Source organism: Schistocerca americana, chromosome 3 (assembly GCF_021461395.2).
Source record: "Schistocerca americana isolate TAMUIC-IGC-003095 chromosome 3, iqSchAmer2.1, whole genome shotgun sequence".
Lineage (NCBI taxonomy): Eukaryota > Metazoa > Arthropoda > Insecta > Orthoptera > Acrididae > Schistocerca > Schistocerca americana.
The window spans coordinates 477980933-477998349 of NC_060121.1; the positions used below are offsets into that span (position 1 = coordinate 477980933).

The 17417-nt window shown below is 37.3% G+C and overlaps 1 protein-coding gene across 1 annotated transcript in view; it reads left to right on the top strand.

The window, feature by feature from the left end:
* LOC124605799 (paired amphipathic helix protein Sin3a-like) overlaps positions 1-13484 on the top strand; it is a 36144-nt gene extending 22660 nt beyond the window's left edge. The window contains exon 5 of the mRNA XM_047137697.1: positions 6447-13484. Coding sequence (XP_046993653.1) covers positions 6460-10266 — 3807 coding nt within the window. The 5' untranslated portion in view covers positions 6447-6459 and the 3' untranslated portion in view covers positions 10267-13484. The remainder of the gene's footprint in view (positions 1-6446) is intronic.
* Positions 13485-17417: the final 3933 nt, after the last annotated feature.

The following is a 17417-nucleotide window of genomic DNA, read 5'->3' on the forward strand; positions in this document are numbered from 1 at the left end:
GAGTAAAAACAGTGACACAACAAATATGACATCACGGCTTTGTTAAATTTTATGTTGTCTTCGATGGACTTAATACTAGTGGGAAGATTGTTGAACAGTTGGAGGCCCATGTGGAAAGCTCCCTTTTTACATAGATGAGTATTTGTACGTGAAACATGCAAATTTTGAGTTTTTCCTGGTGTTGCGTTTATGTATTTCATTATTTTTTGAGACTCTGGAGTCAGTTGGCACTATGTGGTTTCTGAAAAATTTTAGAGTCTCGGGAATGTATAGGCAAGGCAGTGTAAGGATTTCCAACTTTCTGAAGATGGGTTTGCAGGAGTCTCTGGGTTTGCTCCCACTAATAATCCTCATTGCTCTCTTCTGGATTTTGAATGTGTTCAGGGCAGTTGGAGAATTTCCCCAGAATATCACACCATATTTTAGGTGGGCTTGTATGTAAGCATAGTATGCACTGGTTAATGTTTCCAGCCTAGCACATGATTTCAGTACACTCAATGCATAACAGCCAGTACTAATTCTGGCATTTACTTTTCCTGTATGTGTATTCCATTTCAGGTTATCTTGAACCCACAGACCAAGGAATTGGAAAACAGTGCCAGTATCTATTGGCTGGTTATTTACAGTGACAAGTGACTGAGAGGAATTTGCATTTTGTGTTGTGTAAAAGTTCATGGAAGCTGTCTTTTTGGTGTTGATAGTTAATCTGTTGATTTTAGCCCAGTTGCTAAGTTGTTCATTGGCCAAGTTCACAGCTTTTTGCACAGCCTCTATATTCTCCCCTTTGAGGAGTACAGTTGTGTCATCAGCAAATATTATTGTTTTGTGTGCATCTACATTCGGGCTCAAGTCATTAAGAGACAGGAGGAAATGTAAAGGTCCCGATACTGAGCCCTGTGGTACACCTTGCTTTACGGTTTTACTACTTGATAGGATTTCAGTTATTGAGTTGGTTTGTCTATTAGTGTATTTCATGCTGACGCTCTGCATCCGATTGGTTAGGAATGAAGCAATCCAATTGTTTGCAATTCCTCTGATACCATAGTGTTCTATTTTTTCCAGCAATATTTTGTGGTCAACAGTGTCAAAAGCCTTTGACAGATCCAGAAATATGCCTGTTATGGGCTGTTTTTTATCCGACTGATCGAATAGCGTATTTATGCAATCATATACTGCAGTTTCAGTAGATTTGTTGCTTCTGAACCCTTGTTAGTACTACAGTACATATTAATAAGACTGCGTCACTTCTACTAATGTTTTGCCATTAGGTCACGCCAGCGGGCCAGACAGTTAGCCGCGGGCACTGAGTTGTAACTCATTGATACGTAATTGTCATATTCAAAAAATGTACACAATTAACATCAGTGACTTCGACCTTCAATATCTCCAAACATGATGTTAATTGTGTATATTCTTTGAATATGACAGTATTATATATCAATGAGTTACGACCTAGTGCCTGCGGCCCATCTGTCTGGCCTGTTGGTGTGACCTAAAGGCAAAACATTAGTAGAAGTGACGCAGTCTTATGGCTATGTACTGTAGTACTAACATTTTAAGTTTGATTAAGCCAATATCTGGCATGTTTTAATTTCATTTTATATTGTGACGCTTCTGAAGAAGGCTACGTTATTATAGCCAAAACCTTAGTTTCTTTGCTTATGCAACTGGAGGCTGAAATTTAATATAATTACATTTTAAAAGTCACTGATTTTGCTAAAAATATTCAAACATTGCTGCATATATTAATTTATATCTCATAATCCCATTGTCGTCCCAAACTTGAGTTTTTACTTCATTGTATAGGGTAACATGAAGCAAATATATATTTTTCATCAATTTTGAAGGTGACATGTTTGGAGATATAAAAGGTCAAAGTCACTGATGTCAATTGTGTACATTCCATTCTTTGAATATGACATAACAACATATCAATGAAAAGTATTTTTCAAGACCTTTCCAAAATTTCCTGGTTCAGTGACCTGTCTTTATTAGAACAGAAGTTTTCTCAGCTACATTTTAAAAATTTTCTGCACATTTTTAGAACTTTGAGTAGCCATTACTCTCACCATACTTGCGCTAAAATTCTGTAATTTGATATTTTTTATTCTCTTGTCATGGGCAATGATAACACCAAATTTTATGAAAATCAAAGGGGGTTAGCTGCCATCTGTGTTGATTTGACATGGAATGGTGTAGGTTTTGATAAGTGAGTTTCCGAGTATCAAAAATATGTGAAAGACATGGCTGTATCCTTTGATAGCATTGACTTAGAAGCTTCATGTTTTTACATCGCCAAGGGTCCATGGTCCTTAATATGTGATATAAATTTCATCTTCGTATGTATATTTGTTCCTGAGAAAAAGGATTTTGAACAGACAGACAGAAAGATGAATAACAAAGCGAGCCTATAACGGTACTGTTTTTACAGGTAGAGGTACAGAACCTTAAGCAAGGAGTGCGTGATGAACGACTAGCTGATTAATGAAATCAGGGTCATGTTCAAAGTTGCTATTAATATTTTATCGTGTACAGTAAGAGATTTCTTCAAGATCTCCTTCTTGCAGACAATTTTTCTGTCTTCTATTTCACTTCCAGCCTAACAATGATGTTACCATAAATCTATTTCAAGTGGTGATTGACAGGCTTAAGAAATGAGCTCAACACCTTGGTGTCAGATAATCTTAAGAGAATACAGTTTTTTTATTTTTTATTTGTGTGCTATTGGTAGGAAGAGTGGCTATTAAAAGAGCGTGTTTAACTATAGTGTGGCTCCTGGCCCAGTGAGATCAGTTGAAGTGGTCATAATGCATGTCTGAAGTGGATACTCTTGTCGGCAACTGGATTGTTTCTGCATTGGGAAAATACACTAGTGAGTACTGCTTGTGATGTACAGTTGTCAGTATTTCACATATTGATACAATGCACTCTAGCTGTCTGTGAGAGGATGGTTCATGTGTTGGATGACTTGCTCTCTGTCTGGTATCTGTAAGTTTTTGTTTAATCTCTCATTGGAGGACTTGAAAACTTAATCTTCTTGTGGTGCACGTGTATTCTCTCTCTCTCTCGCCCCCACACCCTCACTCCCCCTCCCCCCTCTATCTGTCTGTCTCCTCCCCCCTAGTTGTCTGTCTGAGGTGGGGTGCTTTGGCCTCATTGACCTCCTGAAAGATTGGAGACACATCCCTTGCCTGCTCTGGCCCTGGGGTCCCATGCTATTGTGGCCCTTGCTTGGCAGTTGGCAGTCTGGCCTGGCACCTACCATTCCCCCCTTTTTATTCTCCCAGTTCTTTTACATTTGCCATTTTTAATGTTACCTTTCATAAACTTTTACCATCTTGTCTGTGTTGCTCGTTTCACTGGGGTAACAGATGGTGAGATGGTCCTGATGGGATGCAGAGGATGCGTTTGGCACCCACATAGTGTCCTCCAGGGACGTGCAACTGCATTCTGAACAGAGCTGCCCTCCCACTTTTCTTTGATTTTCTTTCTGTCTTATATCTTACTTACAATTGGACTTCCCAGGATTTGCCTTTTGTATCCTCCTTCTGTGGTTTATTTGTGGTTCGATAGAAGGTGAAGGGACTGATGAATTCGCAGTTCTGTCCCTTTAACTCCAGTTACCAACCAGCCAATCTCTCTCTTCATAACATTTTTGTGGTGCAGCCACCATTTTTTACCATTATTAATAATATAATCCCTATGTAATTTATCTAGAGTGATACAAAATTTTAAGTAAATACTCGGTCAAGCACAAAAAATCTGATTCAGAGATAATCATACGAAAGCAGTATAAAAGTTGGGGATGACAACACAGACAAAAAAAACTGTACAGGTTTCTTGTCACATCTGTGTATTTATTCTATGTTAGTAGACTTAAGAATAAAATGTTAGAAAATTTGAAGAAAATGAAATGTTCTGTATGCAATGGCTTTAACAAAAATAACGATACAAGTGCCATCATGCTCATTTTCACTTATTTTGAAAGGGTTTCATAAAACCACGGATTGTCCTCTTTTTTTTTTTTTTTTTTTTTTACAAATGGAGTCAGTGTAACTAAATCCTTTCTCTTTTCTTCGGAAAGTCTAGGTTCTCAGTGTAATATTTCCAGCTGCACCAGTTCAAGGTCAGAAAGCTTCATGTTCCCCTTAAAGATGTTATGTTCCTCGAACTCTTCAATTGCATTGGGAGTTGGCTGAACTTGGTATACTCCTAGCCCATTCAGCAGTCTGTGTGATACACTGTGCTTTTGAAATACACATACAGATGAAATTCGGTTTTCTAGCAGTAAAATCTGCTTCTTGCGTAACAGCCATTGTGACCTGCATTGTGTGCGTAGCTTCAGTGATGAGGTGAACTGATGATGATGATGATGATGATGATGATATGTTGATGATGATGATGATGGGGAATTGAACCTGGGACCCCGTGCGCGGGAAGTGAGAATGCTACCGTAAGACCACGAACTGCTCTCTTTTTAATAGAGAGACTTGAAGTAGACGAGAGCTTGATTTTGACAAAAAGAGCTTCAGAAGCAAGTAATGTCATAAGTAGACCATGCTGAAAGACCAGAGTCGAAACAAGGCCCCCAGAGTAGACAACATTCCATTAGAACTACTGCCAGCATTGGGAGAGCCAGATCTGACAAAACTCTACCATCTGGTGAACAAGATGTACGAGACAGGCGAAATACCCTCAGACGTCAAGAAGACTATAATATTTCCCAATCCCCAAGAAAGCAGGTGTTGACAGATGTGAAAATTACCGAACTATCAGTTTAATAAGTCACGGCTGCAAAATACTAACGCGAATTCTTTACAGACGAATGGAAAAACTGAAAGAAGCCGGCCTCGGGGAAGATCACTTTGGATTCCGTACAAATGTTGGAACATGTGAGGTAATACTCACCCTACGACTTATCTTACAAGAAAGATTAAGGAAAGGCAAACCTATGTTTCTAGCATTTGTAGACTTAGAGAAAGCTTTAGATAATGTTGGTTGGAATACTCTCTTTCAAATTCTGAACGTGGCAGGGGTAAAATACAGAGAGTGAAAGGCTATTTACAATTTGTACAGAAAGCAGATGGCAGTTATGAGTCAAGGGACATGAAAGGGAAGCAGTGGTTGGGAAGGGAGTGAGACAGGAATGTAGCCTATCCCCGATGTTATTCAATCTGTATATTGAGCAAGCAATAAAGGAAACCAAAGAAAAATTCGGAGTAGGTGTTAAAATCCATGGAGAAGAAATAAAAATTTTGAGGTTCGCCGATGACATTGTAATTCTGTCAGAGACAGCAAAGGACTTGGAAGAGCAGTTGAACGGAATGGATAGTGTCTTGAAAGGAGGGTATAAGATGAACATCAACAAAAGCAAAACGAGGATCATGGAATGTAGTTGAATTAAATCGGGTGATGCTGAAGGAATTAGATTAGGAAATGAGACACTTAAAGTAGTAAAGGAGTTGTGCTATTTGGGGAGCAAAATAACTGATGATGGTCGAAGTAGAGACTGGCAATGGCAAGGAAAGCGTTTCTGAAGAAGAGAAATTTGTTAACATCGAGTATAGATTTAAATGTCAGGAAGTAGTTTCTGAAAGTATTTGTATGGAGTGTAGCCATGTATGGAAGTGAAACGTGGACGATAAATAGCTTACACAAGAAGAGAATAGAAGCTTTTGAAATGTGGTGCTACAGGTGAATGCTGAAGATTAGATGGGTAGATCACATAACTAATGAGGAGGTATTGAATAGAATTGGGAGAAGAGGAGCTTGTGGCACAGCTTGACTAAAAGAAGGGATCGGTTGGTAGGACATGTTCTGAGACATCGAGGGATCACCAGTTTAGTATTGGAGGGCAGCGTGGAGGGTAAAAATCGTAGAGGGAGACCAAGAGATGAATACACCAAGCAGATTCAGAAGGATGTAGGTTGCAGTAGGTACTGGGAGATGAAGCAGCTTGCATAGGATAGAGTAGCATGGAGAGCTGCATCAAACGAGTCTCAGGACTGAACACAACAACAACAACAACAACAACAGACCATGCTGGTTTTCTGGTATGTGCTTTGACAACTTTGGGGACAAGGAAAGAAATTAACTACAAACATGCACACAGAATAAATTTTATATGAAAAACACAGTTGTAAGAACCTTAGGAAATATCGGAAGTAAGGTAAACGTAATATTAAGATATTAACACACAATTTATTGAGTGTTGCAGAATTGTTACTGCCAATTCTTATCTGTATAGGTGACATCTTAATATTCATAACTCTTTGCTAATAGTAGAGACATAGTAAACGTTATCAGTTACAGTGGTAAAAAATTATTTCAAATATTATGGTTTTAACCTTGTATGATTTAAGTACTTCTTATTGGAAGAAAAAGACATCCCAGCATACATAACTGAAACATGTAAGAATGTAACATAATTACCCTTTTAATTTCAGGCTGGCGAACACAATGCCTACCAGCGTGCAGCTGACTGTTCCATCATACAGTAACAGTGTAATAGCAAATGGAGGAGGTTCCCCACCTCCTCCACCACAGCAGCCTTCAAGACCAAAGTCCTCTCAGCCTCAGCCACAGGCGCAGGCGCAGCAGCCACAGTATCAGCGCCTAAAAGTCGAGGATGCTTTGTCTTATCTTGATCAGGTTAAATATAAGTTTGGAAGTCAGCCTCAGGTTTATAATGAATTCCTTGACATAATGAAGGAATTTAAATCACAGAGCATCGATACTCCGGGAGTTATACAAAGAGTCTCTAATCTCTTCAAAGGGCATCCTGAACTGATTGTTGGATTTAATACATTTTTGCCACCTGGATACAAAATTGAAGTTCAACCAAACAACCAGGGCTATACGTTCCAGGTGTCTGTATCAATGCCAAGTTCAGTAATTGGTGTTCCAGCTACTGCTGTGGTTCCATCTGGTAGGCCTTCTTCCCCAACCAATACTCCAGTGCCTCCCCCAAGTTTCTCTACTGTTCCTGCACCTGCAGTGGCAGCCACCAGTTCTGTTGCTCCCAAGACACCACCACAGCAGCAGTTACAGCAGTCACCTGCACACAGTATTTCTCCATTGCCAGATGCGCAGTCTGCTCAGAGTCAGCCAGTAGAATTTGGACATGCTATCAACTATGTCAACAAAATAAAAAAGAGATTCATCAGTCAGCCAGAGAAGTATAAAAGATTCTTGGAGATTTTACACACTTACCAGAAAGAACAGAAGAATGTAAAAGATGGGCAGGGTCATCCTACAAGACATCTTACAGAAGCAGAAGTGTATGCACAGGTTGCTAGGCTTTTTCAGAATCAAGAAGATCTTTTAGCTGAATTTGGCCAGTTCTTACCTGATGCGACAAGCCATCACTCGACTGTATGTGATAGACTTGCCTCTGCCCAAACCAGTAATGCTGGTAGCAACAACAAAGTGAACACAGGTGAAACTGTCACACCATTGAAGAAGAACAGTGGTTCTGGGAAACCCGCCCATGACAGTTCAGTCACGCGAGATTCACACGAGACACCTGTCGTTACAGAGCACAGGAGTAGTACCGCAAGCATTAGTCATGTCAAGTCAACACCCATGTTGTCACCACGTGCAGGAAGTCCACCTCCCAAGAGACACAAGACAGCATGTTTGAGAGATGTGTCAATTGCAGAAGCTGCAAAATATGGAAACCTTACAGATTATGCCTTTTTTGATAAAGTGAGGAAAGCTTTAAAAAACCAAGAAGTATATGAAAATTTTTTAAGGTGTCTTATATTGTTTAATGAAGAGATCGTTTCTCGTTCAGAATTGGTGCAGCTGGTAACGCCTTTCTTGGGGAAATTTCCAGAACTGTTCCGTTGGTTCAAAGATTTTGTAGGAGTCACAAAAAATTCAGCAGCAGGTAATGGCTCTGGCAGCAGTTCAGCTACTGTTGAATCTATTCCAAGTAATGTTGTCCGACAAGACAGACCTGCAGGTGACCTGGCAATGGAAATAGACTACACAGCATGCAAAAGATTGGGTGCGAGCTACTGTGCTCTTCCAAAAAATTATATACAACCAAAATGCTCAGGTCGAACTGCTTTGTGCAAGGAAGTTTTAAATGATACTTGGGTGTCTTTTCCAAACTGGTCAGAAGATTCAACATTTGTTACCTCCAGAAAAACACAGTTTGAGAAATATATATATCGATGTGAAGATGAAAGGTTTGAACTTGATGTAGTTATAGAAACAAATGCTGCCACTATACGGGTGCTACAAGGAGTGAACAAGAAACTGTCACGAATGTCACCTGAGGAAGCAGCTAAGTTCCATTTGGATGACTGCCTTGGTGGATTTTCACCCACAATTCATCAGAGGGCCATCAGACGAATTTATGGAGACAAAGCAGATGATGTGATAGATGGTCTGAAGAAAAATCCTACTGTGGCAGTGCCAGTTGTTCTTCGTAGACTTAAAGCAAAGGAAGAAGAATGGAGAGAAGCACAGAAAGGCTTTAACAAAATATGGAGGGAACAGAATGAAAAGTACTACCTAAAATCTCTTGATCATCAAGGGATTAATTTCAAACAAAATGATTTGAAAGTGCTGCGCTCCAAAAGCTTATTTAATGAAATAGAAACCATCTATGAAGAAAGACATGACCAAGCTGATGAAGGTACTGGGGAAGTAGCAACAGGTCCTCATCTTATATTGCAGTATAAAGACAAAAGTATGCTTGATGATGCTGCTAATCTGTTGATTCATCATGTCAAAAGGCAAACTGGCATTCAATCAGAAGACAAACAGCGTGTGAAGCAACTTCTGCGTCAGCTTCTACCTGATATGTTCTTCCATCCTCGCCAAGAGCCCAGTGATGATGAGCAGGAAGATGATGAAGAAGATGACCGATGTAAGCCAAATGGTGACAAACCATCAAGCAGTAAGAAAAATAAAATGAAAGGTTTCCTTCATGCACCAACAGGACCATCTGATGAAGCATACACACTCTTTTTCGCCAATGGCAACTGGTATCTTTTTCTGAGACTTCATCACATACTGTGTGAACGTCTCACTAAAATATATGATCAGGCAGTCATTTTGGCAGCAGAGGAAGCCAAGGAGCGACAGGATCGGAAAGAGTCAACAGCTGTAACATTGCGTCTCAAACCTAAAAGTGAAATTGATGTTGAAGATTATTATCCGACTTTTCTGGATATGGTAAAGAATGTGTTGGATGGCAACATGGACAGTAACGCGTATGAGGACACTTTGAGAGAGATGTTTGGCATCCATGCGTACATAGCTTTTACATTAGATAAAGTTGTAACTTATGCAGTTAGACAGCTGCAGCATATTGTATCAGATTCCACTTGTCAGAAATGTATTGAACTTCTTCGAAATGAAGCCAAACGTGATGGGGCTGGTGGACCCTGCCATACAGCTGCCCAGAGGGCAGCAGCAGAACAAATGTATCAAAGACGTGCAGAAAGATTGATGGGTGATGAGGTGTGCTACAAAGTACTTATTTATAGACGTGACTGCCGAATGACAATTGAGCTCCTTGACAATGATACAGAAGAACCGGATCCACCTGCAGAAGTAGAAAAATGGTCAACATATATTGAGCGATTTACCAATCCTGGTGGCACTGCAGACCAGATACTGGATGCCACATCGAGAGTGAGATCAAGAAAACCTGTGTTCCTGGCTAGGAATGTACGCTTGTGGAGACAGCATTCAGGTAGCTTGGCTGAGAAAAATAGGGATAAGGTTCATGAAAAATCAAGTCCGGATGGAGAAGTAGAAACCAGTAAAAGTGACAGGGGAAATGCCAAAGATGGAAAGGGTAAAATGAAACCAAATAGTTCAGATGATGAAAAGAGCCCATCTGCTGGAGGCTCAAGAGATAAAGTCCATTATGCAGATAACAGTGGGGAAATTGTTGGTGGTGATGGAATGCAATGTCGGTTTAATATTAATCAGTACAGGATGGTGTTTGTTGTAAATAAAGAAAATTATTTATACAAACGACAGGCTTTGCGCAAGGCTCGTACTTCCCATCAAGCTGTTTCACTTCATTTGAGTGAGAAGTTTCAGAAATGGCTTAACAATTGGGTTGGAAAAAATGTGACAGATCAGCAACATGCAGCTTGTAAGGACTGGTTATTGGGTCGTGGTGAAGATGTAGTGTCTAACCAAACTCGCGTTCTGTCTAATAATAATTTGAACATGACACCTTATCACCCTTATAATCGGTATCGTGTGGAATATTTGGAAACATCGGATAAGAAATGAATACACAAATGTTCTGTTGTTTATATGTAAGAAAGAGGGCACAAGATACACTCAGTCCATTTATTTAATGGAAGTATCTAATTTCATATTATTGTACAAAGTTCCCTTGAGTGCAGCAAATGCATCTATACAACTTCGAAACCTTATATGGGTGACAGAAAGCTTTTTGAGAACAGTTCTTCCCTAAACTCTTGTCAGTTTCCATAACATTTACGGTAACATACTTTATAGTCCGATTTAATATGTGGCACTGTATAATTTCAAACAATGCCATTAGATGTTTCCTTTAAAGGACACACCGTGTTCTTCATTCTACAAACATTCAGTTTTTAATCAGAAAACCCCTGATTTTATAATAGTAAGTAATGAGCAAGTACTGCTGTTGGTGCCAGTGAATTATTATACATGTCAAAGACATTGTTTAGGTCGTAATAACTGAATGTGTATTGCTTTACACATGCTGTTTATTTGAAAGTGAATGGACAGTGAAGTTAGCAATAAATATTCTCGAAAACCCACATGTAGTAGCATTTGTCCATGTAAAATACTGTTTTCTAGGGGTACTTTGAATATATGTGTTTTTTACTTCAGTTGTTATGTTATTGGACTTTATTTCAAATTAGTCAGTAAATATGCTAAGCAGTGTCCCCAAGCAAAGTGTAAGAATAGTTTGCTTTCATATTGAATCATGGTCATGCATGTTTCTTGAAAGTAGTTAAAACATTATTGAGGACAGTGTTAATGCCTGCCTGTTGTATTCCCATTTTAGTCTCTCTCTCATTGATCATTTCTCAGGCTGTGTACTTGTAACTTTTCATTTTATCCTTCAGAGCCTAATACTGGAATAATTTTTATAGGCTATACTGGAATCATTTGTCACATAAATTCATTCATTATCATATTGCTGCAGTTTGTTCGACATTCGTAAAGCCTCTTAGGGAGGTCGATGTAGCAGATTGAAACGTATTTTCCATCATACAATCAGCATGTTTTAACTGTAGTGGACCATATATGGAAGGGAACAATTAAATACACTGATGGAGGATCACTTGGGTAAATAGTGCACCTCACTACAAAATAATGATGCGATTGGATAATGGTGATACTTGTATATCCACACAATTCTTCATTAAATAGTTTTATCAAATGCTAGAAGGCTTTTGAGTTAATACCTTGTAAATAAAATTGTATAAAATAGTTGTAGAAAACTAACATTATATTATTTCAAATAAAATGTTTACACGTAATCAAATGAAGTTTGTCTCACATTGCAGTTTGGTTCTTGTAAGTTGAAAAGGGGAACGTTATTAGTTTACTGTTAAGACATTGAAAATTAGTATTGATTAAGACATAGTGTTTTATATTGCTTTATCCTATTTATTTTACCTGTCCGGTGTTAGCATACAGGGCATTTGCAGTTTTTGTGGTAGGAAGAAATCCTGCTTAGACATACAGAAATTCTTCATTGAATGACGTAGCTGAAGTCTTGATTTGTAGATGATTAAGTTGTTCTGTCCGCATTTTAAATGTTGTGTATGTGTAGCTACGGATGAACACGTATCATTGTACATATCATATCGTGTGTGTGTGTGTGTGTGTGTGTGTGTGTGTAAAACTACCGTACACTTCAGAAGTAGATTATACAACAGCAATCATATAGTGTAACACTATAATGGATATGTGTTAGTTTCTTAATAATGTTTGCACTTACTTTACTTCTTTTGTGTTCTTGCGCAAGCAAATAACAGTAGGCCGTATTACTGAATTTTGTGGATGTATTTAGTGTCATTGTTTCTTCTTACTCTTGCTGGTTAAATGTTTTAGGGCATTTTGTTTACTGCTTCCATTATTTGAGTACCTGAAAAATGAATCTAAAAAGAAGTATCAATGTAATGTGGTTGAAATGGAGTGTGTCTTTTATCTGTTTTGTAACTGTATAGTTTCTTTCAGATTTTATGATCACAGATATAATGTATATCTAAGAAAGCACTTGAGTAGTTTACTGATAGAAACAAGACTGTTAATGGGTTTTGACAACTACTTTGTAGCAGGTCTTATTTTTTGTGATGTCATGTAGTTTATTGTGATTTTGAAGACAGTGTGGTAAATGCAATTAAATGTGACGCATAGTTACATAAAGCCAAATCTTTATGTCAGTATTTTTCCATTGTAATTTGTGTAAGTTTGACAGTTTGTGGCCATAAGTTAAATTAGTTGCATCCTTTTGTAATCTGGTCATAAATATTTTGAATTTTTTCCATTTTTGCATTACTGTCACCTTTTAAAGGTAGAAGTAGCATATGTGTAGGAGCAGCTGTGGCTTATTTTACTTCAAGTTGAACATAGAGATCTTTTGTTTACACATAGTCTTCACATATTAGATGTAGTTTATTAGAACCAAACAAATTATAGATTCAGTTCTTGTTACATTCTTCAAGGCTTTGATCAGTTGTAGCATGTTTGCTAAAATCTTGCCATTGCAATGTATACTTTCAGATATATTAGAAATTCTGTGGTACTGTCTCCTCTGTTTTTTCTTTGAAATGTTGTTGGCTCTCTGTCTGATGTACAAATTAAATTTAATGCAGAGTAATATATTCCCCTTGAACAAGAGTTGCTGTAGTAAGATGATGTTTACAAAATGAGAATTTAGGGAACTCTCTAAACAAAACTTGTTGCTGCTGATGAGTTTTAAGTGCATACTGTTTAGCTTTGTCTGGAAATGTGATGTAGGTGTTTTATTAAAAATGTGGTGTAGTATTTTAAGGTACTGAGAGGTTTGCAAATTTATAATTACTGTACTGTTCACTCAAAATGTTTTGATGCCGCATAGTTTCCAGGTATGTAAGTTTTCGTAAATGCTAATATGTCGTTAGAATGTAACTGGACAGAGATAAAATCTACTCATCAAGCTGTGGCAGTAGAATACGCGTATAAATGTATTTAAGTTAAACTTTCATATGTAAGTTCTCTTGCTGGCACTTGCTGAGTTGGTTTTTATCTATCCATTTACATTATATTTATAAAAATTTGTTATTTTTTCTAATGTGTTGTTAATTAAATGAAAAATATTGTAAACATAATACACAGTTACTTCAAAAGAATTTTTTTTTTTATGTGGTTGAATAAAGATTGTGTAAATTATGATGCATGCTTAGAGAGAAAAAAACATACAGAACTCTCTTAACATTATTTTGGTTTCTGTTAAACAGTTTTTTTTTTTTTTTTTTTTTTTTTTTTTTTTTTTTTTTTTTTTTTTTTTTTTTTTTTTTTTTTTTTTGCTCTATTTCTAAGTCTTACATTCAAGCTTATTTTTAACATGTTATTAGTTTCTGCAGTAGGTTTAAAACTTAAAATTGTAAATGTGTGTTATAAAGGATCTGCTCATAGATGCAAAAAAATTCTCTTTTCTGATTCTTTAAAATGCCTGTATATAGGTGAAACTATTTGTATGAATTCTTATCCTTACTCTTACAATTTATGCTCTTTGTGCGAATTTTTACTGTCTACATACTTGTATTTTTTTATTGTAACAGTTAGTTAGTGTAGGTTGAATAATACCCAAATTATATTGCAAATTATGTACCAAATATATATCTGTGAAATTAACATGTACTGGTTTTACAAATCTTTATTTTATCGTTGCCTTTTACACTACCATTTGGCTTCCTTCCTACCCATGTTCTCCAGAGGTATATGTTACAGTATTCTGTCTAATTTAAGACATGTGGTTTTGGCGATCATGATTTGTATTTACCATTTTCTCCCCATTGCACATATAGTTTCCTTCCCATCAGTATGTTCTCCAAAGGCATATGCTGTACTATTGTGTTGTCTTACTGAAAATGTATGGAGGGTTTGGCAATCCTAATTCATGTTTTCCGTTACGTCCCCAAATCACATAAGATGAATGCTGATTGGTTCGTCAGACAAACCAGTGGCTCATTTCCCACCCTACTGAAATTTCAGTTAGTTCTTGGTTTCTAATGACTTCACAAGAGTGTGTACCACACACTGCATTCTTCTCATTTATGCCATGGCCATGTTACATGGTCTCTCTCTCTCTCTCTCTCTCTCTCTCTCTCTCTCTCTCTCTGTGTGTGTGTGTGTGTGTGTGTGTGTGTGTGTGTGTGTGTGTGTGTAGATTTGTAAGTAATGTTAATTGGAATCTAGAACCTTATTGCTAGTTCCTAATACTTTAATACTACCATACGTTAAAGCTTTATTTGATGCTTTTTGTTGATTATCTCAAATCTTAATGATGATTCCCCATAAACAGTGCTATCCAATACTGTTTAGCTCATTAGGTGTCTAATGTAATTGGATAGATAAAAAAATCTGCTCGTCAATTGATGGCAGGAGAAAACACATAAAAATCAAGGAAATATGCAAGCCTTTAGAGCCAGTGGTTCCTTCTTCTTTCAGAAGGGTAAGGGAGAGGGGTGGAAGAAAAGGACTGATGAGGTTTGGGAAATGTGGAGAATTACAGAAAAATCTCCCAGAATCCATTGTCAGGAGTCTTACTAGGCAGGATGAGAAGGAAATACTGGTTGTTGGGGATGGCATTGTATACATTTGAAAACCTGAGAGCTTAAAAAGTACAAAATTAAGATGATAAGCAAGACACATATTGTGTGTCAGTTAATAAGAGTGAAAAGCTAAGTTGGTTATATGTGGTAGAGATGGGCTGGGGAAAAGTATACAGCACAGAAAAGAAAAGATATAGAAAACTAAAAGAGAACGAAGAAAGAAATAGTTACCAAGAAGCAATGCTGGAGACCAAGGATATAAACGTAAAGTAAGGTTAGGTGGGTGCCAGTTCCTGCCTGCAGAGTTCTGAGACTAGTTTCAAGGGAAAGACCCAGATGGCATGTGTGGTGAAACGAGCACCGAGGTAACAACTGTCATGTTGTACAACATGCTCTGCAACATTATATTCTGTGTTGCCAGTTTGCACCCTCTCTATGCCCATTCATTCTAATTGATAACTTTTTGTGGTAGTCATGTAGATGAATAAGGCATAACGGTGTTTACATAACAGCTGGTACACAATGTATTGTTTCACAGATGGTTCTCCCTTTAATAGTATAGGCTTTGCCAGTTAGAGGGCTGGAATAGGTGGTGGTAGTAGGGGACAAAGGGCAAGTCTCAGTGGGGACGGTTGGTTGCAGGGGTATGAGCTACACAGTACAAAACAGTGCAGGAGCAGCTATAGAGTCTCCAGGATATTATGGAGGCTAGTATAACAGCTAAGATTATGGAGATTGGCGAAGAAGGGAGAGGAGGAGGTAGTGGCAACGAAAAGCTGTTCCAAGTGTGGTTGGCAAAATGTTGAGAGAATTTTCTCTTACTGTTGTTTGGTGACTTCTCCATCCAATTACATGTTCAAAAATGGATTATTTTTTGTTAATACATCATTAGCTCTCTAGGAATGTAACTGCAGCTAAGAACTTGTCTCTGTGATTTTACCAAAATGAGCAAGTCAACTGTTTTCTTATGAGTGACCATAAATGTATTTTTTAGCCGTTTTGTTTCAAGGAATGTTATTCAAATCAAGCTTGTATTATATTCCAAAACCCTGGAGCAAGCAGAAGTTACTGATGGTTTAAAATTGATTATATGTTCTGTTTGCTTTCCAACAAAAACTTTGCCTTCTCTCTCTAACGTCGCTTCATCCACTTGCCCTAATACCATTTTGGGTATCACCAGTGTGTGTATTACTCATCTTGTACCCTGAAGTATCTAAATTTGGACAAAGTGAAGAAGGCTTAGCTGAATTAATTGTACTTCAGTTTTTTATGTTGTCAAAGTTCTAATGATGTCTCCCAGGCTGCTGCTGCTGCTTCTTGTGCAAGCTTAAGTTGACGTTTGAGTTCCAATAAACAGTCTTGGCCATGATGTCATTTTCCACCAAATGGTTTAATTGTAGATTCTGATACACTTTCACAACTGATAACAACGTTCACATATATTATTGATGAAAGCAGTTTATGGGGCAATCGTGTAAAACACATCCGCTTGGGTGCATCCCTGACAACCAAGTGTGTCGTCTGCATTTATGTGTCACAGACCTTTTAAAACTTCTAGCTTCAGGCTGGAGTTGTTATTCTGGTTTTTGTTTACATGTATTTCACACAGGTTAGTAGCATTACAAAATGTGAAACATATAGGTTGAGAATAATGCTTACAGTAACTATTGGTAATTATTTGTGGGAATATGATTTTTATGTTGTGCTGACAATAGTATATTTAATTTGATTTGGACGTGTTTTCCAGTCTGATTGTCAAAGAGGTGTTTGCAGTTTTTTGTTTTTACTATGAATGGGTTACATCTTTTTTATGTTTCATACCAGGATTTACATATAACAAAAGTAGTTTTGATGTGAGCAGTTTTGAGAATCAACAGTGGTTTTGAATTCAAAATTATGAAGCTATTTTCATGTTTCAAATTTGGCAGTTTTCTATTCAGGATAGAACCAACAAAACTAGGAACATTTCAGTGTGTTCCTAAGTTTTCGGATGAAACACAAGGTTCCTAAAGATAATTTAATTAAAATGTAACATTATTGCACAATTTGTAATTTTTGTCCTTTGGTTTGTTATTGAAGTTAACATGGTTATTTCTATGATGTCAGTGGTTTGTTTACACGTGATATTCATTTTGTCTGTTTCAAAAATTTGTTTTCTTGATAATTGAGTGGTTGCAAGTTTGGTTGTAAGCCTACAATGAAGATAATTCTCAACAGACTATAAAATCTGTATTATTTTTCTTGTCTACAGAACTTATTGGGTGTCTACAGATGCCATCTGTCGAAATATTGTGTGAACAGTTTAAACAAATTGGAAAGAAGAACTAGAAAGTTTCACTGAATCTGCTGATAGCATATACATAATGTTATAACCCCCCCTCTCTCCCAGTCATTCTAGTGTTTGCAAAATAATTCTATAATGTATGTAGAGTGTAATGCTTCCCATCAGGGAAAGAAATTTCACTTGTTTCCTCACATGGTGGCTACTTAATTTACTCTTATCTTGTAATGATAGGCTATAAAAATGAAGCACCTTAAATTTTTTTTCCTGGGTTTTTCCATTGCAGTAATAGTTATGAGAAATATTTGAAAAGTAATGCTTGTTTTGTCATAAAAAATGCT